The following is a 23,862-nucleotide window of genomic DNA, read 5'->3' on the forward strand; positions in this document are numbered from 1 at the left end:
ACTCAGTTCGTTGACACCCGGTCCACTCGTCCCGCCCAGCGCCGGCCTACGCTTACGTCATTATGTTATCGCGCCGCTCCCGTCACGTGGTCCACGCGCCGCCGCCCCCCCTCCCCCCTCTCCGTCAAGTCGCTCGGGAGAGAAGTGGCGATTTTTTCCCCCCAAAGTAGCTCGGATTTGGACGTCACTGGAATCGGACGGGATTTTAAAATGAAAGTGAAAGTCCTTTCCAGAAATCCGGATGATTACGTTAGGGAAACAAAAATAGACATTCACCGAGGTGAGTGGCCGGGGGGTCGCTCGAACGATGCTGGGAGACCTGGGCCTGGCCAAGCAGGAGCCACGTGTGGTGTGTTTGCGGATGTCAGTGCATGGGTGGCCTGGGCTGTCGACGTTACCCGGCTGGGGTAGCGGGTAACTTAATTCCCACACAGAACTCTTTTCAAGATGGAAGGAGAGCGTAGAAGTTGTATAAACTGGCAGGACTGCAATCGCACGCAGAATGCTGGAGGAACTCAGCAGATCAGGCAGCATCTATTGGAGAGAAACAGTCGACGTTTCGCTCGAAACCCTTCATCAGTCCTGATTTTTGCGTGTGTTGCTCCAGATTGCAGTATCTACAGAATCTTTTGTGTCTCAGGACTGCAGTCAAATGTTCAAAATAGTTGACAAACAAGATGTTAGAGAAACTCGCTTCGTACCAGTAGCCAGTATCTCAGCTCTATCCTTGAGGCCAGATGATGGGCCTCAACCCGAAACGTCGGCTGCCCATTTCCCTCCACAGATGCTGCCTGACCTGCTGAGTTCCTCCAGCGTATTCCAGCATCTGCGGTGTCTTGTGTCCCATGATCAAAATAGTTCTCTCCTTTCCTAAACGATGCATCTGGACTGCGAAGTTAATCAGCTTTATTATCACTGACATGGGATGTGAAATTTGTTGTTTTGCAGCAGCAATACAGTGCAAAGACATAAAAATCTATAAATTACAAAAATAAATAATTCAGAAAAATAAGGAATAATAAGGTCGTGTTTATCTAGTAGGTCAGAAATCTAGTGGGTGAGTGGAAGAAACTGTTCCTGAATCGTTGAGTTTGGGTCTTCAGGCACCAGCAGATCCTTTCTGATGGAAGCCACAAGAAGAGGGCATGTCCCAGATGATGAGGGTCCTTAATGATGGATGCTGCCTTCTTGAGGCACCACCTCTTGAAGATGTCCTCTGGAGGGGAGGGTTGTGCTGTGATGGAGCTGGCTGAGTCTATAACACTCTGCAGCCCCTTGCGATTCTGTACAATATGGCGGTTCCATACCAGGCTGTGATGCAACCAGTCAGAATGCTCTCCACCATACAAAGATATAGAAATTTGCAAGAGTCTGGTGACATACCAAATCTCCCCAAACTCTAACGAAGTAGAGCTGCTAGCATGCCACCTTCATGGTTGCATCAATATATTGGGCCCACGATAGATCTTCTGACGTGTTGATGCTTGAAGCTGCTTGCCCTTTCCACCGCTGAATCATCAATAAGGACTGGTGTGTGATCTCTCGACTTACCCTTCCTGAAGTCCACAATCAATTCCTTGTTCTTGCTGACATTGAGTGCGAGGTTGTTGTTGCGACACCACTCAACCGGCTGATTTATCTCACTCCCATAAGACTCCTCATTGCCATCTGAGATTCTACCAACAACAGTGCTGTCATCAGCGAATTTATAGATGGTGTTTGAGCTGTGCATTGCCACACAGTCATGCGTGTAGAGAGAGTAGAGCAGTGGGCTAAGCAAGTATCCTTGAGGTGCGCCTGTGTTGATGGTCAGTGAGGAGGAGGTGTTATTACCGATCCTCACTGTAGTTTCCTGATAAGGAAGTTGAGGATCCAGTTGAAGAGGGAGGTGTAGAGGCCCAAGTTTTGAAGCTTGATTATTAGTACTGAGGGTATGATGGTGTTGAATGCTGAGCTCTAATCGATAAACAGTATCCTGATGTATGTTTTGTGGTTGTGTAGGTACTCCAAAGTGGAGTGGAGAGCCAGTGAGATTGCATCTGCTGTAGACCTGTTGTGGCGGTAGGCGAAATTCGGTGGGTCCAGGTCCTTGCTGAGGCAGGAGTTAATTCCAGCCATAACCAACCTTTCAAAGCACTTCATTACATGACGTGTGAGTGCTACCGGACAGTGGTCGTTGAGGCAGCTCACCCTGCTCTTCTTGGGCACCAGAATGGTTGCTGCCCTTTTGAAGCAGGTGGGAACCTCAGACTGCAGCAGTGAGAGGTTGAAGATGTCTTTGAACACTCCAGCTAGTTGGTCAACACAGATTTTCAGAACCTGGCCAGGTACGCTGTTAGGGCCTGGTGCTTTGCATGGGTACACCATCTTGAAGCATGTTTGATTATCGGCCTCCGAGACAGAGGTCATAGGGTTGTCGGATGCTGTGGAGATTCGCAAAGGTGTAGTGTTATTCTCCCTTTTAAAGCATGCTTAAAATGTGTTGTGCTTGTCAGGGAGTGAAGCATCACTACCATTTATGCTGTTAGGTTTTGCCTTATTGGAAGTAGTAGCATGCAAGCCCTGCCACAGCTGTTGTGCATCCAATTGTATCTCTAGCTTCACTCGGAATTGCCTTTTCGCTTTCACGAAGGCCTTCCGTAGGTCATACCTGGACTACTTATAGGATTCTTGATTCTTGGTCTTAAATGCCACAGATCTCACCCTCAGCAGACTGAATTTCCTGATTCATCCTGGTCTTTAGGTTTGGGAAAACTTGGTATGTTCTCGAAGGAACACACTCATCTATGCAGGTCTTGATAAAGTCGGTGATGGCTGTGGCATATTCATTCAGATCTGAAGATGGTTCCTGACATATGGTCCAGTTCACTGGTTCAAAGCAGTCCTATAAATGGTCCTCTGCTTCCCTTGACCACACCCTTGTGTTCCTCACCTCTGGTGCTGTCATCCTCAGTTTCTGCCTATATGTTGGGAGTAGAAATACAGCCAGGTGATCGGACTTATCAAAGTGCAGGTGCAGGATGGCACAGTAGGTGTTCTTGATGGTGGTGTGATGGTGATTAAGTGTGTTGGCTCCTCTGGTTCTGCAGGTGACGTAAAATCAATACTACGGTGAATAAAATCATGAAGTATCTGGTCTAATTTCTTCAGAGGCAGGAATTAAAGAGGAAATGTATGTGAACAGTGCAAAACATGCTGAATCATGTGTTGTGTGCTATTTCTGCATTTAAAAAAAACACATAGATGGATTTTATTTTCTGATTAGTTTTTTAAGCTCATTTATGTGAAGAGGCATATTCCAACATCTCACTTAAGTGACCCAGCCCTAATCTTAAGGTTGTATATACTCAGCCTTTCTGGATTCTCCCATTAGAAGAAATAATTTCTTTGTACATGCACCAAGAAATCTTTTCATTGCCTTTAACACTTAAATTTTTCATTCTCTTTATAGCTGTCTAGTCTGTGCAACTTGTCTTTGCAACTCAATCCTTTTGCCCCTTGTTTCATTATGGTGATTCTGTGTGTGTATGTATATAGATATATCTATCTATATCTATATCTCTAGTAATAATTTAATCTTTTTGATATAAACATATCAAGCATTCAATTCTCTGCTGAGGTGGCATCTAGTCAGAGGTCTTTATACCTTTAATGCCTGTCTTTGGACCTTTAAGTCTAGCTTTTCACTATTTAGAAAATACTCTGATCTGCCTTTGTTGCACTCAAAGAGGATAACCTCATATTTTCCTTTACTGAGCTTCATATACCATATTTTGTCAGCTCACCTGGTTTATCAGTGGCACACAATTTATAATGATAAATAATGATAAGGCCATCGCAGGTCAGTGTTATAATAAAACCGTCATAGAATCTTCTTGAGTATGTGCCGAAATCGAGAATGTTGGTGCCCACTACAGGGTGCATTATTGTAGAAAATTCTCCATCATAATATTATAAAATCAGTGAACTTAAGGTGTTTGTGAACACTTCACTCTATTTGGGGCGGGGGACGGAAATGTCTTTGAAAATTATTCACTTTAATGGACAAAGAGATGAATGCACTTTTAGATGATGTTAAGCATAATTACTGCTCAACAAACTCGCTGATCTTAATATTGTTATTCCCTCAAGTACTACAAAATTCTATGAATTTTAAAATAGTGGAAAAAATACTATTTTTCCAATGTCACATTTTTGTATATTACTATTTTATAATTGCTATCTGGACAGCTATAAACAGTCTCCATCAAAGTGTTGTATTGTTTTTCTTGCTGTCATTCAGTCATGTTCATGGAGGCATTATGGCACAAGAGGAACCCATGCAACTTTCTGTAGAATAATCCAGTCAATTTCATTGCCCTGCTGTATCCATGTAGCCCTGTCCCTATAGGCTATTTTTTCTGAAATACCTTTTTTCATTCCAGCATTCTTGCAAGAGAGCAAATTCCATGTTTTTAACCAGTATGTTTAAAAAAGATGTTCTTTCTCACATCTTCCTCTGTATCTTGCTTGAAACTTTAAATTTCCCTCTTAATCCTTGACGTGTCAACAAATGATAACAGCTTTTCTTTGTCTACCTTACCTAGACTATCACAACTTTATAAATATCTATCAAATATCCCTTCAACCTTCTTCACTTCAAGGAGAATGACCCCAGTTGTTACAATCTAACCTTGCAGTGAAGATCCCTAATTCTTGTTACATTCTTGGCAACAGGTTTGTAAATTTCCTCTTGTGTCTCAAGATATTGACATCCTTTCCAAAATGTGTCGTATTAGTGTTGTATGCAGCACTCTAATTGTGGCCTAACCCGAGTTTCATAAAGGGTTAGCTAATTTCTCTACTTTTCTCCATGCTGACAACATACAATACATTCATTTCAACAATATTCTATGTTACTTCATCAAAACAGACAATTGGATTAGTTAGATGTGATCTGCCTTTTACAAAACTTGACTGAAGTAGATAAATTCCTTGGACCAGGGAACCTGAATCCTGGGTTGATAAGGGAATTTGGGGTGAGAGGTGCGGTGATAGTAGAAGAACTTGACATAATATCCAATTTTCCCTTAATACAGAGAGGTGCCAGAGAATTGGTAAGTGACAATATAACGCCCTTGTTCAAGAAAGGGTGAAAAGATATTCCTATTAAAATGTAAACTAGTCCAAGTGCCTGTTAAAGTTTTCCCTCATTATTGTTTCTAGAACCTTACCCACCACCAATGTTGAAGTCACTAGTCCATAGAAGAACATCCTTTCACCCTTTCTTGAATAAGTATGTCATATTTGCCACTTTCCAATCTTAAGGCATCTCTGAGGGAAGAGTGGAAATTCTGTCAAGCTCATGTTTCCATAACCTCCACCCTAAATTCCCAAAGAAACTTGGGATGCAAGCCACCTGGCCCAGACTACTTACCTACTCTAAGCTATCCATACATTTATTGTCACCCCATCAATCAGCTCTACAAATTCCACTTTTACTGGATGGCTTTCCCACCACCTCTTTCTAAGGAAACACTGATACAAAGTACTCATGAAGTATTCTAATCTTGCCCCACATGTAGGCAAATACCACTTCCTTTCTTACCCCCTGCCTTCAACCCTGCCTGTCACTACTCATTTACTGATGAAAGATTTTTGGGTTCCCTAAAATGCAATGCTTATTCTGATTGCCAATTTTATTTTCCTCTTCAGTTATTCATAGAACTTACTGTAATTAGCCTGGATCTTGCTTGATAAGAGTGCACCTTTTACAGTAAACAAAATCTGCAGTCAGCAATCCACCTTGATTATTTTCAAGACAAGAAGAACTTCATTCATATTTTTAAAAAATACTTGGAATCAAAAATATAATGTGAGATATTAATGGAAACCCAGTGCAGTAAAAATCTAAGGTGCTTGGGACTTTGGTATAGGACTGGCAGATTTTCCAGGATATTTAATGTTGTTCCCCTTAATACTCCAACACACTTTCAATTCATTTTTGTAGATGTTTTCCAATGAACTTGAAAGGTTTCAAGGGTGGGTGGGAACTGGGGCCTTGGTGTTTTTAAAGTGGGCACGTGAAACATCACCTGTTGAGCCAGATGCGAACAGTTGGATAGCAGATTATTGGAGTTTCACTGTGCTAATAATATTGGAGACTATGGGTTGGATTCAAGTCACATTATATCAGTAATGAGAAATGGAGAGGAAATGCCATCGGGGAGAAAGAAAACTGCTTGTGTGTCGTCTGGGCCCATGCCAGTCTGTGTATATCTTTTCATGAACAATCGAAAAATTAATTGCAGAATTAACTGGCATTGGCTTAATTTGATACAATTTCTGTTTTCAGTTCCAAGGAATTATGATCCTGCGTTGCATCCGTTTGAGGTACCTCGGGAATACACCAGAGCCTTGAATGCAGCCAAACTGGAACGGGTGTTTGCGAAGCCATTTATAGCATCACTTGATGGGCACAGAGATGGCGTACACTGTATGGCTAAGCATTTTAAGAGTTTATCCACAATAATATCTGGGGCTTGCAATGGTGAGGTAAGGGATGCATATTTTTGAATTGTGCAAAATGTTAAGGAATACCACTCAAGTAAAATACATAATACCCAGTTTGAATTGGTGCCAGAGGAAAGCCCGATGTTGATAAATTGCTGTTCGTACCCAGTAGTATAGTGAAATAAATATCACAAGATGTGCTGGATACTCTTCAATAAATTATGGATGGTCTCATGTGAATAATTTTATCAAAACATAATTCTGGCTAGCAACTCTAAGTCACAGTTTTGGGAAGGTTTTTCTAACCTACATACTGGAAATGTACCAATGCACTGATATGATTGGTGTACTATTTTCAATGCGAAGAGTAACTTGTACACCAACCAAAATAGCAGATGTTTCAGTAAGGAGCAAGAAAGACCTAGCTTGTGTTTTTAAAGCATTTTGCTTAACCTCTTGATAAATTGTATGCTATTTTTCTAAAATGTATTTGTTTACTTCATTACTTGTGGCTGAAAACTAATTTATTTGAGGGCATGTTGTCTCTGATTCTTCAAACTTCCCTTGTGATTCAATAGGCTTATGTCAATGAAATAATATTGGTAAAAGTGGAATAAATTTCTGAAATTATAAATGCAAATCAAAGGTAACAAGCAATAACTTGGAATCTCTAAAATAATGTTGGTAAAAGATATTTATGCAACATGCTTATTTTGTTTAAGCAGTATAGTTAGTTGGTACTTAAATCATGGACTGGTTAAATGTAGTCAGCATGGGTTCACTTGCTCAACTATGATTAAGTGTTATGATGAAGTGGGTTAATAATGCTAGAATGATATGTGTGCATGTGGACTTTCAAGATACATTTGATAGAGTCACCCTTAATTGATTATGACTAAGGTTACAGTCTATGGTGTTAAAGGAACAATGGCATTGTGGATACAAAATTGGTTAATGCATAGAAAATATAGCAATGGTGAGTGGTTGTTTTGAAGGAAAGTATACAGAGCTGTCCTTAGCAGTCAGTATAAGGAAAATAGGTTCTTTCTAATATACTTGTGCATGTATTCCTGCCATAATTTCAAAACCTACACCTGTACCTATCTTGTGTTCTCTTCTTGTTAATTTTCCTCCAGACTTTTCATCATTTTAGGCAGTCCCTCAGGATCAAGGATGATTTACTTCCATTCCAATTTTTGGGGCTCTGGGTACCATTACAGGGGACACAGATTTTTCCTGAAGATGGGAGTGGCAATGACCAATGGGATGGGTGGATAATGTTTGAGGTGATCCATTCTTTTTCCACTGGCACAAGGCCTGTGTGTGCTCCCGATGCAGTGCCTTGAGGTTTTCAATATCATCTAAGATGGTCCTTCTCCACTTTGAGTGATTGTGTGCCAGTGGATTCCCATGAGTTAGTGGGGCCATTGCAGTTCTTCAAAGATGCTTTGAATGCATCCTGGAATCTTTTCCACTCTCTACCTGATAATCTATTTATGTGACAGAGCTCAGAATAGAGTGCCTGTTTTGGATTTTGGTGTTGGGCATGCAAATAGTGGTCTGCTCAATGTAGCAGACTTAGTGTAACTAAAGTCTCAGTACTGAGGATTTTGGGCAGGGAGAGAATACTAACATTAGTTTGCTTGTCCTTCCAGTGAATTTGGAGGCTTTTGCGAAGACAATGTTTGGTAGTTTTCCTGTGCCTTAAAATGTCTAGGTCTCAAAAGCATAAGAGGATAGAGATCACTGATGCCTGGTGGACCATGAGTTTTGTCCCAGGTTTGAGATCTTGATCTCTGAATTCCCTTAAATCAATCAAAGCTTTTTCTGGCGCATTGAAGGTGGTGGTGAATTTAATCATAAGATCTTCACTGAGAGGTGGCTGCTGATATGTCTTGTGCACATTTAATTTAAGGCCTGTCCTCTCTTATGCTTCAGTAAAAGTCTTAGTGATGTTTTGGAACTCTCTCTTTGAGTATGCGCCAATGCAATTGTTGTATGCATTCTACAACTTGACTACTGAGGTTTGAAGTATAGTCACTAAAGTTTCAACCCCTTCCCATTAGCTCTGAAGGAAGTTCACTGGAGGTGAGATTTAACATGGCAGCAAGAAAGATAGAGAAAAAAGTTGGAGCAATAATACTGCCTTGTTTGACACCAATCTTCACTGAGAATGTTTCTGTTATAGACCCATTGGTTAATATCATGACTTGCATGCAGTCATGGAGCAATCATAAAATGCAAATAGATTTGTGGGTAGCCAAATTTAAGAAATATGTTCCACAGTTTCTCCCAATTGATGGAGTTAAAGGCCTGGTGAGGTCAAGAAAGGCCACCTATAGTGGTTGGTGCTGCTTCCTTTATTTTTCTTGGAGTTGTCAAATGAAAAATGTGTCCTCAATGCCTCATTGCTATTACCACATTCTGCAAAGCAGCATAAGGCATGAGGTAGCACACATCACCAGCGAGACTGTAGTCTGGATAGTGTCATTTCAGAGCCTTGTAAGAAGATTCACAGAGGCAACCATTCTCCATAGTGCACAATTGCTGGAACTGTCTCCACCACCATTTCCAGGTGAATTGTATGTATTCATACACTTCTGTCTTCTTTCATATCTTTATCTTCCATTGCCCCTCCTCTGGTAGCCACACCCTCACCACTCAAGTCAAACTTTATGGAATTTTGCTTTCATCAATGGCCCTTCCACCTCCCACACTAAACTTGTGCTCTTTCTTTCTCAACCCCTTGACAAACTTCTCCTTTCTCCCCTGATGCGCACACAACTCCTGGTTTATTGCTGTGTAATCTGTCTTTGTGACCTGGTGTCAAGTCCTGTCTGACAAAATAGAAATTCTTGAGAAGAATAAATAGCACAGTGGGAAGTGGGTAAGAGATTGGGAGTAACTGGAAAGCTCTTTACCAGGCATGATAAGTAAGTGTTCTTCATTGATATATAATACCAATGGAAAGGCATCAATTCAGTCTCGCATTTTAAATGGTCAAATAGCACATCTCAGTATGCAGCAGCTATTTTTTTTCCAATCTTCCTTGCATTGTTTTCTGCATGTACAAATTCTCTTTGCTTTGGAAACACAGTTCTAAAAAAATTAGTAGGTAGCGTAACATCCTACAATCTACCAATTGACCTAATAGTTTCAGAGTGCACCTTGCTCACTAACATTCTTTGCTAAATTTGACTCCATTTCAGCAGCAGTGTTAATTGTTGTTTTCAGATTGTCTGTGTCACTTCACATACTTCTGTCTTGATTTAACTCTGTGTAGTGAAGAATACTATGATTTATATTGGCAACAATTCAGCTAATTTTGTGTGGAACAAAGATGGACTTCAGTGAATTAGAAGTCATGAGACAAAGACCTGCAGCACAAGCAAAGGAAGGGCAGCACATACTTTTTTAGGCATACACTAAATATTCCTGATGATATTACTTAATTTCTTTTAAATGTTAATGATTTATAAGTGATGCTAAAATTGGAAAAAATGAGATGAAAATATGCTCCAATAAAATTTTACCTTTAGTGTACAGTCTGTGTCTAGAATCATCCTGAGAAGATTCATTTTGGGCAATAAGCATTCACATTTGTTTTAAGTTACCTTCATGATGGGATATACATAAAAAAGAAACAGAAAAGCTGTGAAAATGCAGGCTTGTCAGGCAACATTTATAGAGAAATAAATAGTTAATGTTTCAGATCAGTGACCTTCCATTAGAGTTAGAATGCTAGGATCTTTTCTGGGTACCATACCATTGTAAAGGCATTAGGTTGTATTCCCTGAAATTCAAGATATTGATGGAAACTGAATTTTCCCCACATTGTTTGAGGAAACTGGTTAAAAAGTATATTTAAAAGTAAAAAGTCAAGCCCTTCAGGAGTGAAGCTAAGAAATGTGTCTATTTGGAAGAAATTGGGAATAGTGTTCAATAAGCTCAGCAGTTGATGGTACAGCAATTGTTAAATTTAAATCTGAATTTTGTGTTAACTGAAGGGATCAATCATAATCTCACTGGTTGGCACCATGGTGCTGCAGGTAATGCAGCTATCTAACAGCTCCAGCCACCCGCATTCGATTCCAGCCTCTGGTGCTGTGTGTCTGGAAGTTGTACATTTTCTCCGTTACCAGGTGCTTTAATGTCCTCCCACATGAAAAAGATTGGTAAGCTAATTGGCAAATGTAAATTGCCCCTAGTGCAGATAGGCGATAAGAGAATCAGAGGAGTGTTGATGCAAGAGAATAGTTTGCAGAGAAATAGGGAAATGAGATTCATGAGATCTCTCTGACGGCCAATACAGAGTTGATGGGCTGAATAGCCTGCCACTGCATCAGAAGGAATATGTATAACTGAAAGACAGCCTAGACACAAACAGTTGAATAATACAGACAAGATTCTCATGTACATCCTTCACAGTGCTACCAAAAGTCAGAACTCTAAAACCCTTTTATTGTTCATTTACTCTCTTTCACACTGTACTTCAAATCTAATCTATAGAAATACATGGGCCTTAAAAGGGAGTGAGATCTATTTCAGCATTAGTTACTGGGTGCATTCCTGCTTGGGCTGTTGACAGGAAGTTTAGGATGTTGATCTTACTTAAAGTAGCTTCCTTTGTACATATTCTCACTGTGCTAATCATCCTGCTCTCTTTCACACTTAACCCTTCTTTCTCCTCCCCTTCCCAACTCCACACTCTGCAGTGACTAGGACATTGTACTGAATCATGTAAAATAATTTTTACCTACAACGTCTTTGTTGTAATTGATGTCTTGGGCATGTGTGCTGTAGTATTATCAGCAGTTTGTAGGTCTACAGTTACAATACAAGTTGTAGCATTTCCAGACCCCCGTCAAAAAATCCATTCTGGTAACTATTAAAGGTCTTGGTCAATGTTGTTGAATTGTGTTACAGTAGGGGGAGACAAATTCTGCTCAACTCTGAAAGGAAGAAGCATTTGTTTGGATGGTTTGGATCAATTATAAACTATGTAAATATAAACTTAATGTAGATAAGAAAGAGCCCATATTCTTTTCACTCATCAGTCCAACAGTTCTCATTTTGGTGTTAGATTCTTTACATGTTTTTTTCCCCTGATACTTTTGACTCTTTACCTTGTGCTGTGTCATGCTGTAAAGCCTGGGGCCCTACTCTGCTTTGTTCAGTCCCTTGACATCTAATCTTATTGGTGTGGCTCGAAATATCTTCCCCTTCCCAGCCTTCCTCAGATCACCGACACTTTCCTCTCCTCCACAACTGGATGAGTCGTTGTCTGTTACCTAATGCAGCTAAACCACTGGAATCTTTGCCTTTGTTTCTACCAGTCCTATGAATATCTCCAGTTCTGCTCTGTTTGTTATCCTGGCTGCCAAAGTACAAGCTGCCAAAGTACAAATTAATTTAATTAGTTGATGTGACAATTATAATGATATTATAATCCAAGGTTGTCAATTACGTGTTATATTGGAAAGCAAGTAAAGCTAACAATTTTACTTAAACAGCATCAAATGCAGTTCAGATTTAAATAACCAAAACTTTCACTATTCAAGACCAAGTTAAAAATCTGGAAGATTGTTTCACAGTGACCTGAAACTTGGTCAAGAATTTACCTTTGTTACGTTTGAGTGGCTCCAATAACTTTCTATGTGAGAGTTTCTGCTTTTCTGGCTTTGAAATTAAAATATAAAATGGAACTAACACTCAGTTTATGAAAATATTTCACTCAGTTCACTGTTACTTTTCAGTTGTACTTCTGGTGTTTATATTTCGTACAAATCTCCTATCTATCTCATTTCAACCCACCTTTTGACTGATTTTGTCCTTGTATACAACCACTCTAATTTTGAAAAGATCCAAGCTATTTTGAATCAGACAGAATTTGATAGTGTCAGTTAAATTGATGTTGCTGGATATCAAGGGGAATGCACTGCTATCAAAGGGAAAGTACTTTGGTCATCCCAGTCCAAGGACTTAGCTGCAGAAATTTCTCAGGACCAACCCTCTGCAGTTACTATATCAATTACCGTCTTTCCATCACTGGGTTGGAAGTACAAATATTCACTGGTGATTCTACCATGCTCAGTTCTGTTTCTAACTGCATGTAGAAAGCCTTGAAGCAATTTTCTGGCATGGGCATATGACAGATAACATTCTCACCGTACCAGTGACAGGCAATGATGGTCTGCAATAAGTGACAGTTTGTCCACTTCTTAACATTCTTTGAAATTGCATTGCCAGGGGTCACCATGGGCCAGTAACTCAACTGGATTGCCCATATAGAGATTACAAGGGTAGCCAGAGGCTATATAGACTGAAATAAGGGATTTATCTTCTGACACCTCAAAGCTTTTCCACCATCTACAAGATGTATGTTAGGGTGTGGTGGAACCTGTTGGTTAAAATGTACAAGCTATTTATCAGTTTTTAATTGACTCAGCTAGAGCTGTATGAATTTACACCGTGTCGTTTGAAAAGATAGCCCAGGTCAGACATAGCTATATGTTGGTACCAGAATATTGCTATTGTGTGGTCCATTGCTTCTGTTGCATGATAAATTTCATGTGATTCTGTTTTTGGAGATATGCCAGCACTTCAAATGTTAGTGTTCAGCAAGATGATGCTTGTCATTGCCAGAGACTGTTTTTTCATTCAGTTTAGTTGAAGCATTGGTTGGATACATTGTGAAGCTACTTGTGTTTTTTGCAACAACATGCTTTAACTCCAAATCACAGAAGCGCTTTTCTCTATTTTGTTTTGACTTTTATATTTTCCATATCAACCACTTTGGTGACTTCCCTAAAGGAAATTGTTACTAATTTCTGTATTCCTTAGATTGAGACAAACCAAGCTTATTAAATATAGGATTCATGTTACTGGCAAAGAACATATTTTTATCAATTTACTTTGCTGTTGATTCACATCCAGAAATAACAGAGCACTGCCATGCATTACATCCAGTGTTATAATACTTATTTGAAGTTTTACATTATAAAAGAGTGCAAAGGATATGTAGCACAGAAATGGGCAATTTTGACCCAATCAGTCCATGATGGAATTTATGTTCGACTTGAGCTTCCTTCCATCTTTCCTCATCTAAATCTATCTCTTGTTCCCATCTTCCTCAAATGTCTGTCCAGCTTCCACTTAAATGTAGCTAATGCCGTGATCGGAAGGTGCCCTTTATCTTGTGATATAAAATCAAATGAGCCAAATGGCAATCTAATGTACAGGTCTTCCCGAGGTATCAAGCGCCCAATTTATCTACAGCCCGTACGTACAAATGAGCATTTGGGAGACCAGTGGAATGGATTTTCCGGCTGCTGCAGGCATCTTCTGCCACCTGGGAACTTGGTTCTCGGGCACCTTTCCAATTCGTAACTGTCTCAGTTACAAATAGTTCACAGAAGTGGAACCTTACTGCGCACTGGGGTGACCCGTACTGCATTTGCCAGTCACTACATTGGAGAATCCAAATGCAGAGTGGGTGACCATTTTGCAGAGCACCCGTGTTTAGATCATAGTGGCAACCTTGAACTTCCTGTTGCCTGCCACTTTAATTCTCCATCCCCTTTCACACTCTGATCTGCCTCCCACTCCGTTTGCCGCTTCCTGCACTGTTATCATGATGCTCAACATAAGCTTTTGGAATAGTGTGTCAGCTTTCATCTGAGTACTTCAAACCTGGGCTACCTTATACCCTTTGTCCTTATCTATCTCTCTCCTACCCTCTCTGCAATATAAACCAACTTGTTTTCTCTCTTTCTCAGTTCTGATGAAGAACCTGAACCATTGACTTTGTTTCTCTTTCCACAGATGCTGTCTGACCTGAGCATTTCCATCATTTTCTGTTAGTTTTTTTTAAGTTTGGATTTCTAGTATCTGTTGTTTTTTGATTTTTTTCATTTTAATTTGCTTAATTTGGCTGGGAGTCGGATAACCTTGCAGGCTTATTCCCTTTATCAATCTCTGAAGACTTCTGGAAATTACTTGTGAATGTGTGTTGGTGTGTGTACAAATGATCTGTTCTGCATGACCCCCTGTTTCGTTAGATGGTAAATGAACCATATCTTGTTTAGCACAGGAACAGTCACCATGGCTGTTGGCAGTCATGAATCATTCCATTCTATAAAGGATTCAAATTAAATAAAAAGTTCAGTAAGAGGGATTTATTGGTTTGGTTCCACGCCATACAATTGAGAAGAGAAAGGTAACATCCTGTTTGACTTTGCCTGCTTTTTACCCAGTCTCCTTCTGTCTTGTTCATTTTTTTTTATTGTGTTGGCAAGGAGCTACTCAGCTGGCATACGCTGCAATCAGAAAGCAAGTTATATTTTATTTTGCTGTTAAATATTTTCCCTTGTTCTGAATGCAAATTTGAGAGAAACCAATGTTGTAAGTGTCTCATTGCTAAATGCAAGCCAAAACTACAGGGTTCTCATTCTCGGGCGCTAGGAAAAACATTTTAAATTTTTCATATTATCAATAATGATCCATAACCTGCAAAATTAAATTGTTTTAATGTAACATCAACTCTATCTTCCATGCATCTATATAAATTGAATCCCTGATTTAAAATTCACTTGAAATTTGTGACTAGTTGAAATTGTTTATAAAAGTGATTTTGAAGTAGAGCACTCACTCTTTATAGTATTTTTGGAAAGAGATATTGTTTCTGCAATTTTTGAGATAATGTGACTTTTATGATTATTTTTGTGTAGATCAAAGTTTGGAACTTGATGAGGCGTGAATGCATCCGTACTATACAAGCACACACAGGTTTTGTCAGAGGCATCTCTTCTAGATTCTGTGGTACATCATTTTTTTCAGTGAGTATCATGTATTTCTTCAGGTGTGTTTATAGAGAAGCAACTTAATGTAATAATTATAACTATTATCAAAAAGTAGAGTTCTTTTTCCCAGTTTCTCAATAAATGTCGAGCAAGTATTAGTTGCTTTTATGATTAGATTATTTGTTAAGTGTAAGCCTTTCTTAGTTTAGGTCCAAGTTCTATGTTTTTCAAACTCTGGCACTTATACCACAGGCAAAATATCTCTGGTGGTGGGCAAGGGTGTGGGAGAAAGTGTGTTATGTGGAAACAGATCAGGCTTTTTCCAACAAACTTCTCAGAACTAGAAAATAAAGAACAAAAACTATGCCAGAGACCAAGCCCTGTGGCATGCTTTATGCTAGCTCACTTCTTACTGGTATGTAATGCATTACACTAAAAGAACATGTAATTACTTTTGTAATTACAAATGCAGTATAAAAAGAAACTTTGCAATGAAAGTCGGGCAAAAACATGAATTAAAACTTAAAATGTTAATGCTATATGTTTAATCATGTTGTACGATGTTTTTGTCTAATTAGGTAGAAATTAGTGTTTGATTGTAAATTGGGGGAATAGTGGGGTGGATGGGGAGGGCAATAAATAAAGATCATCAGTTATTAAAGTTAACCATTGAAGATGTAACCAATACACTTTTTTACAGGAGAAGATTTGAACAAATAGGTCCAGTTTCAAGAATTATTTTAAATTGATAAATATAAGCTTGTTAGCATTTTAGAACATAGAACATGGAACAATACAGCACAATACATGGCCTTTGGCCCACAATGTCGTGCTGACCTTTAAATCTCACCTAAGGCTATCGAACCCCTTCCTCCCACATATCCCTCTATTTTAAATTCCTCCATATGCTTATCTAGTAATCTCTTGAATTTGACCAATGTACCTGCCTCCACCACTGCCCCAGGCAGCGAATTCCATGCCCCAGCCACTCTCTGGGTAAAAAAATAAATCCAATCTGAATGCACTCCCTCCACCACAACCCCCTGCTTTCTACAGGCAAGCCAATTCTGAATCCACATGGCCAAGCCTCCCTGGATCCCATGCCCTCTGACCTTCTGAAGAAACCTACTATATGGAACCTTGTCAAATGCCTTACTAAAATCCATGTAGACCGCATCTACTGCACTGCCCTCATCAATGATATGTTTAATATTTTGTTCAGTTTTTGTTATGCAAAATTGCATTTCTTTCTCAAGGTTTCTATCATGGCTTTGTAGAGGTGTATTTTTCAAGGTGTTGAGATGTTTTGGCAACAAAGAAAATACAAGCAGGTTATTTTAAAATAATACATTTCAGAATTCCTGTTTTTATTGGTACCATTTTCATTATGTTACATGGACCTCAGTAGTTCCAAATTATTATTGTTGGCATGTAAACTTGTAACATAGTGGTAAAAATGTCAGTAAGAGGGAGTTAGCTTTGCGTATTTGCAGTGTTTTGAACTAGTCTTTTGTTGAAGGTTGGTGATGATAAGACCATCAAACAATGGAAGATGGAGTGTCCTGCATTTGACGAGGAAGATGAGCCAATACACACGATACTAGGCAAGGTATGGAATATTTTCTGTAATTATTGATAAAAAAAATAGGTGGCAGAAACCATTACTTAAAGCAAAAAGACACGGAATTGTGCTGGTCAGATTGGAATACCTTGCAATGTATACCAGATTAACACTTTCACTTCTAAAAAGTGCATTTTATCTTATCCCGGTATTGCTGTACGTATGTAGTATTCCATGTTTACTTGGTACTCCCAACAAATGTAATAATCCATGCTTGTGCTTAGACTGTTTACACAGGAATTGATCACCATTGGAGAGATGGTGTGTTTGCAACGTGTGGACAGCAGGTGGATATCTGGGATGAGCAGAGGACCAGCCCAATCCGCTCATTTACGTGGAGTGTGGACAGTATCAGCAATGTTAAATTCAACCCAATAGAGGTAAATTCCTAGCAAAATTCAATATATTGGTTGACTAGTAAAATGGGGCAAAAAACGAGCTGCTGGAGGGACTCAGCAGGTCAGGCAGCATCTGTGGATGGAAATAGACAGTTGATGTTTTGGGTTGAGCCCTTGCCCCAAGGTACGTCTAGAGTGGGTAAAAATAATCGGTGCAAAAAGTTATACCAAACTTAGAGGGAAATGTAAGTTTAGGTGAAGAATAGAGTTGAATAAGCATCCTAAAAGAGGCAGCGATGTTTACTAACAGAATTCCAAAGCTTCATGCCTAACCAACTGAAGACCCAGTCACCAATAGTTGGATAAAATACTAGAGTTGACTTGTGCAAGGTGCCAGTGGATTGTAATACCAGTGTTGGAGAAGAGCAAGGTTATGGAGATATTCAAACATGAGCATGATGATTTTTAAATTGATCTGGGAACAGTTTGAGTCATTGAATCCCTGGTGATGGATGGAGGGGTGCAAGTTTGGAAATGGGCTGCAGTCTTTGAATGAGCTTCAATTTAGAGAGACCCTGTTCTTTGTTTTTTAGGATGTGAGTCTTTCTTGCAAGGTGATGGGTCACTGTTCATTATGTTATGATGAGCCACTGAATGCAGAATGCCCCACATCTGACCTGTTGTAGACACATTATTTATGTGGCTGGTCCCGTAGAGTTTCTCATTAGTGGCGACCTCCTAACTATTAAGATGGGGATACAGCAATGATAATGTTGTTGAGTGTCTCTTGTTGGAAATGGTCATTACCTGGCAGATGTGTGGCACAAATGTCATTTTTCAATTATTAGCCTGTGCCCGAAGGTCTTGGTTCATGCAGGCATGGATTGATGAATGGATTTTTTTTGAATTGCCAATGGATTTGAACATTGTACAAACATCCTCACTTCTGATTTTATGAGGGAAGATCACTGATAAAGCATCGGAAAGTGGTTGGAAAACAAATAAAACTGCAGATGCTGGATTCTGAAACAAAATAGAAATGCTGGAAGAATTCAGCCAATCAATCAGCATTTATGAAAAGAGAAACCAGTTAACTTTTTGAGTCAAAGACATCTTCAGAACTAAGAAAGAGGGAAAGCAAGTTGGTTTAAGTTTCAGAGAAAGTTAACTGGTTTTCCTTTCCACAAATGCTGCTTGACTGGCTGAATTCTTCCAGCATTTCTGATCTTGTTGAAGGTAGTTGGGCTCAGGACAATGCCCCGATGAAATCCTGCTGTTATCGCTTCAGGACTTCCTCCATTGGATTAGTTAGATCTGGAAGTAATAAGATCATGGTAGTTTTCAGCAATTACCACACAGCACGCAATGAGCATCATGAGTCTCTTGGCCAGTGCACCCACAAGATATGGCAATCCCACAGGAACTCAATGTATTCATGCTTGCTTGAACTTTTAATGTTTTGTTCAGTAAAGTAAATATTTCCTTGTACATGATGTGGTTACGAAGACACTTATACTGCTACCTTTAGGGATCTGCGTGGGAACTCTTAGGTCCCACTGTTCTTCCATGGTTCTCAATATCTATTTACTGTGTTCCCTTGCATTATTTTCCCTTATCGCATCTCTTGATTGAATTATATTTGGTACTTTTAGATCCAGCGTACCATTTTCCTTGGATCCCTTAGCCTTTTATTATCAGTCTACCATGTGGAGTCCTGTTCAATGCATTGTTAAAATCTATAAACACTACATTAAATATTCTGTCCAAAATAGTTTGCAAACTCAGTCAAGGTTATGATTGTAGAGCCCTTAGAATCAACACGGGAACTGTACTTTTTTCCTGTAAAATACTGAATAATGTAGTTAATATTTAGCGTTGAACTCTGCACTCCTGGCTGCCTTGCAGGGACTGTCCTTCACCAGTCTTTCCAGATCTTCGTGCCTAGTGTGAGCATCATTGCAGCATCCATTCATTCAGTAGCAACTCTTTCCTATAGCTGGAAGTGGTAGTAATAATAATGGAATCTCTATTACAGGAGGGAATAGTGGAAGACCCAAAGACAATAAGTGTAATAATGAATAGTTGTCTTGGACTTTGAAATGGAACCGAATAGTAGAGTAGGCTTGAAGGACTGGATGACCTAAGCCTTCTCCATTTCTTATGCAGACAGGGAGATTGGGTTGGTGAGGGGTGGGGACCTTCTTTTGGCCAGGATTGGGCAATGCATTGAGTGAGGAAGGCAGGGATTTGGCTGTGTATTTCATTTGACTGCAAATGCACTAGTCAGGTGGTGTACTGGTAAAACTATATTCTTCTATGTTCCTCTGAACTCCCAGGGCAAATTTATCCTAGTTTCCCTGCAATGTTTCAAAAGAATGAGGAATGTCTGCAATTGAGTTTCTAGCCATTCATCTTAAATCTTAAGAAGATTGTACGTTAATCACAGTAATGAATGTTTTTTTATTTATAAAGATATTTAGCTATATCTTGTGCTTTAAAAGAATAGTGAAATGCTAAGCATGTGCTTAACCTGGTAGAACTTTTGCCAGCCATGCTTCAGAGCCCATCTTGATTCTTAAAGCAGCTTAAAATAAAACAGTACTTGGTTCTTCAACATCTCTAGCCTTCTCTGTCATTTAATAAGATCATAGCTGATCTATTCCCTCAGCCCCATTTTCTTGTACTAACCCAATGTCCCTTTATTCTCTTCTTATCGAAAAATCTGACAGTCTCTGTATTGAATATACTTGATGACTAAGCCTCTACAGCTCTCTTGGACAGAGAATTCCAAAGAATAACTAACGTGAGGGTGAAGAATTGTCTTCTCATCTCAGTCCCAAAAAGCTGAACCCTTGTTTAAAGCCTGTGACCCCTTAGGTTGAAACACCTGCCCAAGTGGGGCATCTGCCCTCTATCCAGCTTGATCACCCTAATCACCTGAGAGTATAAAACTTATCTGTTTAATCTGTTCTAACTGGACATCACCCCCCCCCCCCCCCCCCCCCCACCCATCCCAGGAATCAACCTGATAAACCTTTGTTGCACTCCCTCTATCACAAGTAAATGCTTTCTTACATGGATAGATGACCGTACACAATATTCTAGATGTGATCTTAACCTGGGCCCTATATAATTTTGGTAAATCATCTTTATTATTGTACTTAAATCCTTTTACAATAAAGGCCAATGTACTGTTGGCCTCACAGAATGCTCATGCTACCTGTTTTTAGTGATTTGTGTACAAGGACACTCTGGTACCTTCTGACCACAAACACTTTTCAATTTCTTATCATTTTAAAAGCTAAGCTTTATTTCTCTATGAAAGTGGATGATGGCATCAATTTATATTCCATCAGCCATGTCATCATCTTTACTCTTCTTACCCCACTCTGCCCCCCGGAGCCTCTGCAACTGCCAGACAGCTTTTATCATCACCCAAGCTTCGATATACTGTATATTGTACATGCTTCCCTCATTCAAATTGTTGATAAAGGTGATAAAGGTTGTGAACAGCTGGGGGCCTCCATACCAAATCCTGCAGCATCCCACTAATCAGTCTCCCAACCTGAAAATATCTCATTGTTACCACTTGGTGTTTTCTGCCTATTAATCAATGCTCAGTCCATTCTAGTATATTATATACAACCTTTTGTCTTCTCTAGTTTTGTTCATTAACCTCATAGTTGAACTTAGTTTCTCTAATGACATCTGATGGTAATAAATGCAATGTTCCATTCCAGACAAACCTTCTTGCCAGCTGTGCTTCCGATAGAAATATTGTCCTGTATGATATGAGGCAGGCAACTCCTTTGAAAAAGGTATGGTCTTTGATCATATATTTGTGTTAAATTGAATAGAATTAAAATGCAACACATCTTTGTTTATTTTTAATTAAAATTTTATTTTGACAGGTTATCATGAACTTGCGGACTAATGCTGTGTGTTGGAACCCCTTGGAAGCTTTTATTTTTACTGGAGCAAATGAGGATTACAAGTAATATATTTTGTATAAAAGTTAGAATATTTCTAGTAAGCAGAGAGGAAGAAAAGAAAATGGTTCTGTGCTTCTGTGGATATACGGTGAATGTCTTCCAATTTAGTTCTAAGAGCCAAGCAGGAGCATTTAATTTGGTTGCCTAAAAAAATAAAGATGAGTTGCCAAATGTAGGCAATAGATTTGCTGACAGATTCAGTTTTACTTCTTCAAGATTAAAATTTAAATAGAGGATGCTATTATGAATTTGTTTATGATTCTTGAAGCTGGAATTTATCTATACAAGTTAGAGAAATTAGCAGTTTGAAAGGGACTATCCCAGTAGTTCCAGTACATTGATCATGCAGCTTTCTCAATTTTCGGCTATCCAGTGACTTATGAATGTTGATAAGCTAGACTTATCTTCGAAGGATTTAAGTCACTTTTTCATATCTCTGTTCTGAAAAGACTTAACAAATAACTAATGTCTTACAATGATTATTTTACTTAATCATTAACCTCTACTTGACTGATAGCAGTCCCTGCTATCCAGACTACTGCTCATTAAAATGAGTTAAATGTTTTTACTGGACGTCCACTAACACAGAGGAAAAAACAAGCTCCATCTTATACAAAGGGAAATTCTATAATGGTTAGGTTTATTCAACCAAGTTGTCAAATAAATAGTGTAAATTCACTCTGTGTAATGTACTTGTTTCAAATTCGTGACAGTTCCAACTCAATTACCTTGATTCTTTTTCAGAATGTGTATAAGTTACTGAAATGCATTCCAAATCAACAGAGGACTGAAAATCCTTGGAACAGCTTTTAACTACGTACATTCCACATATAAAATTTGATGCTTAGGTCTTCCATCCTGGTTAATCCTTGTTTAGACACTAGAACACAGAATCATTAGGATGAATCGTGAGGCTATTTTGGAATATGTTGGAGACCATCATGAAATTTTCTGTGAACTGTAGAAATATTTAACCACTATCTAAAAATAGTAATTCATGCCTTCTAGATTTTAAAGAAAATTATGGTTTTAAACATACAAGAAATTGATTTCAGTGGGTGACTGGGATCAGCAGTGTATTAATAACTGAAATCATTGAGAATTCTAAGGTCTCAATTCCTCTAAGCCCTTTTATACATTGACATTATACCGTAACACAGATTTTCTTTTGATTAGCAGAAACTGGCATGCACTGAAGGGAAAGTATATCAGATTTGCATAAAAGCTATGTAACTCATTGATTCAGTACTTTCATAGTGATATATCATGATCAATACTGTCTGTGATATCAGCACAGCATTCTCTCTTCACAAAGACTGGATCATGTATTTGTGGATCATTTTAAATTAATTATATTAAAATGTGGGAAAGTGGGATGTTATTACATATCTGTTTAATTGCAAGCATCAGGAAAACTGAAAGGATAATTTTTTTGTGTTCCTTATTGAATTCTTTCAATGTCTTTCTTAGTGATTTTTCAGTTAATTATGTGAAAAATCTCTCCTCGAATGTAGAAATTAAAATGTAGATTTAATCCTCAGGGTATCGATGTAGGTGCAAGCATATTTTCTACTTTTACCTGATCACAGTCTTCCAGGTGTTTGAGCTATAATCATTTTGGATTCCTAAATTTGTCTGGTTTGAGTTTGTACAATAATAATTTTCAAAGGAGTATGAGGTTAATTTATTTCTCAAAGCTCACGCGATGCCAGAGTAGAAGAATAGAATCCTCTTCCTTTAGGCGTCCTTTTATTTTGTATTTGGGAAAGCTTTTGTTGTACTTTGTCATGTGGATAGTGCTTACTGTACAAAGTTGCAGCCAAATCTCATTGTGCTGTTTTTGCTAAAACTGCACTAAATTTAATTTTATGGATGTTCACAGTTGTGATCCTGAAAAGACTCATTGATTTCTTTTGAAGTAGTTGATGGGAATTTATTGTGAATAAATTGATTGCTTGTCAGGGTTCTGTTTTAAGAAGTTTTAATTTCATTGCAAGTATTTTGCTGTATAATGAAACGACAGGAATTCATGAACATGATTACCCTTACTAACAAAGTTCAGTTGATCGTTTTTTTCCTTCTCATGGAGCAGACTCGATGGGCCGAATGGCCTACTTCTGCTCCCTTGTCTTGTGATCTTGTGATCATTGGTCTGGATATTGTTTAATATATTAATTAGGATTTTTTCCCCACTAGTTTTCAATTACTCCTCGAGAAAAGAGCAATTCCAATTGTTTTCTTTCAAAAACAAAACTTCTTATGCATTTCCTTTCTGTCTCCACCCTGTTTCGAAATGTTACTTACTTTTCCTCGAACTTCTTTCCACTGCAACTGCCACCCTACCTGCAAGGTATTGGTATTAGTTTGTTAGGCAGCCCTGTTTCTAGGCTTACAACAGACAGTTAGGTTAGTTTCTCTAATACCCCTCCATGTGATTTCCCAGATGTATTTGAATTTCTAACTTGGAATGGTTCAGTTGCATTTACTTTCATTAATATTGCTTAATTGATTGCAAAAATTGATGCACTTTATTTGAATATATAGTAAAACTCTGATAATCCGGCACCCTTGGGACTTCGGTGCCAGGATGCCGTATTTTCCAGGCTATTGGTTGTTAC

General features: G+C 38.8%; 1 protein-coding gene across 1 annotated transcript in view; it reads left to right on the plus strand.

Annotated features, from left to right (window-relative positions):
* Positions 1-49: 49 nt before the first annotated feature.
* dcaf13 (ddb1 and cul4 associated factor 13) overlaps positions 50-23,862 on the plus strand; it is a 47,339-nt gene continuing 23,526 nt past the window's right edge. The window contains exons 1-7 of the mRNA XM_052023208.1: positions 50-280; positions 6,335-6,534; positions 15,222-15,329; positions 16,813-16,902; positions 17,139-17,294; positions 20,993-21,070; positions 21,164-21,246. Coding sequence (XP_051879168.1) covers positions 211-280; positions 6,335-6,534; positions 15,222-15,329; positions 16,813-16,902; positions 17,139-17,294; positions 20,993-21,070; positions 21,164-21,246 — 785 coding nt within the window. The 5' untranslated portion in view covers positions 50-210. The remainder of the gene's footprint in view (positions 281-6,334; positions 6,535-15,221; positions 15,330-16,812; positions 16,903-17,138; positions 17,295-20,992; positions 21,071-21,163; positions 21,247-23,862) is intronic.

The sequence above is a fragment of the Pristis pectinata genome, chromosome 9, assembly GCF_009764475.1.
Source record: "Pristis pectinata isolate sPriPec2 chromosome 9, sPriPec2.1.pri, whole genome shotgun sequence".
Taxonomy (NCBI): Eukaryota; Metazoa; Chordata; class Chondrichthyes; order Rhinopristiformes; family Pristidae; genus Pristis; species Pristis pectinata.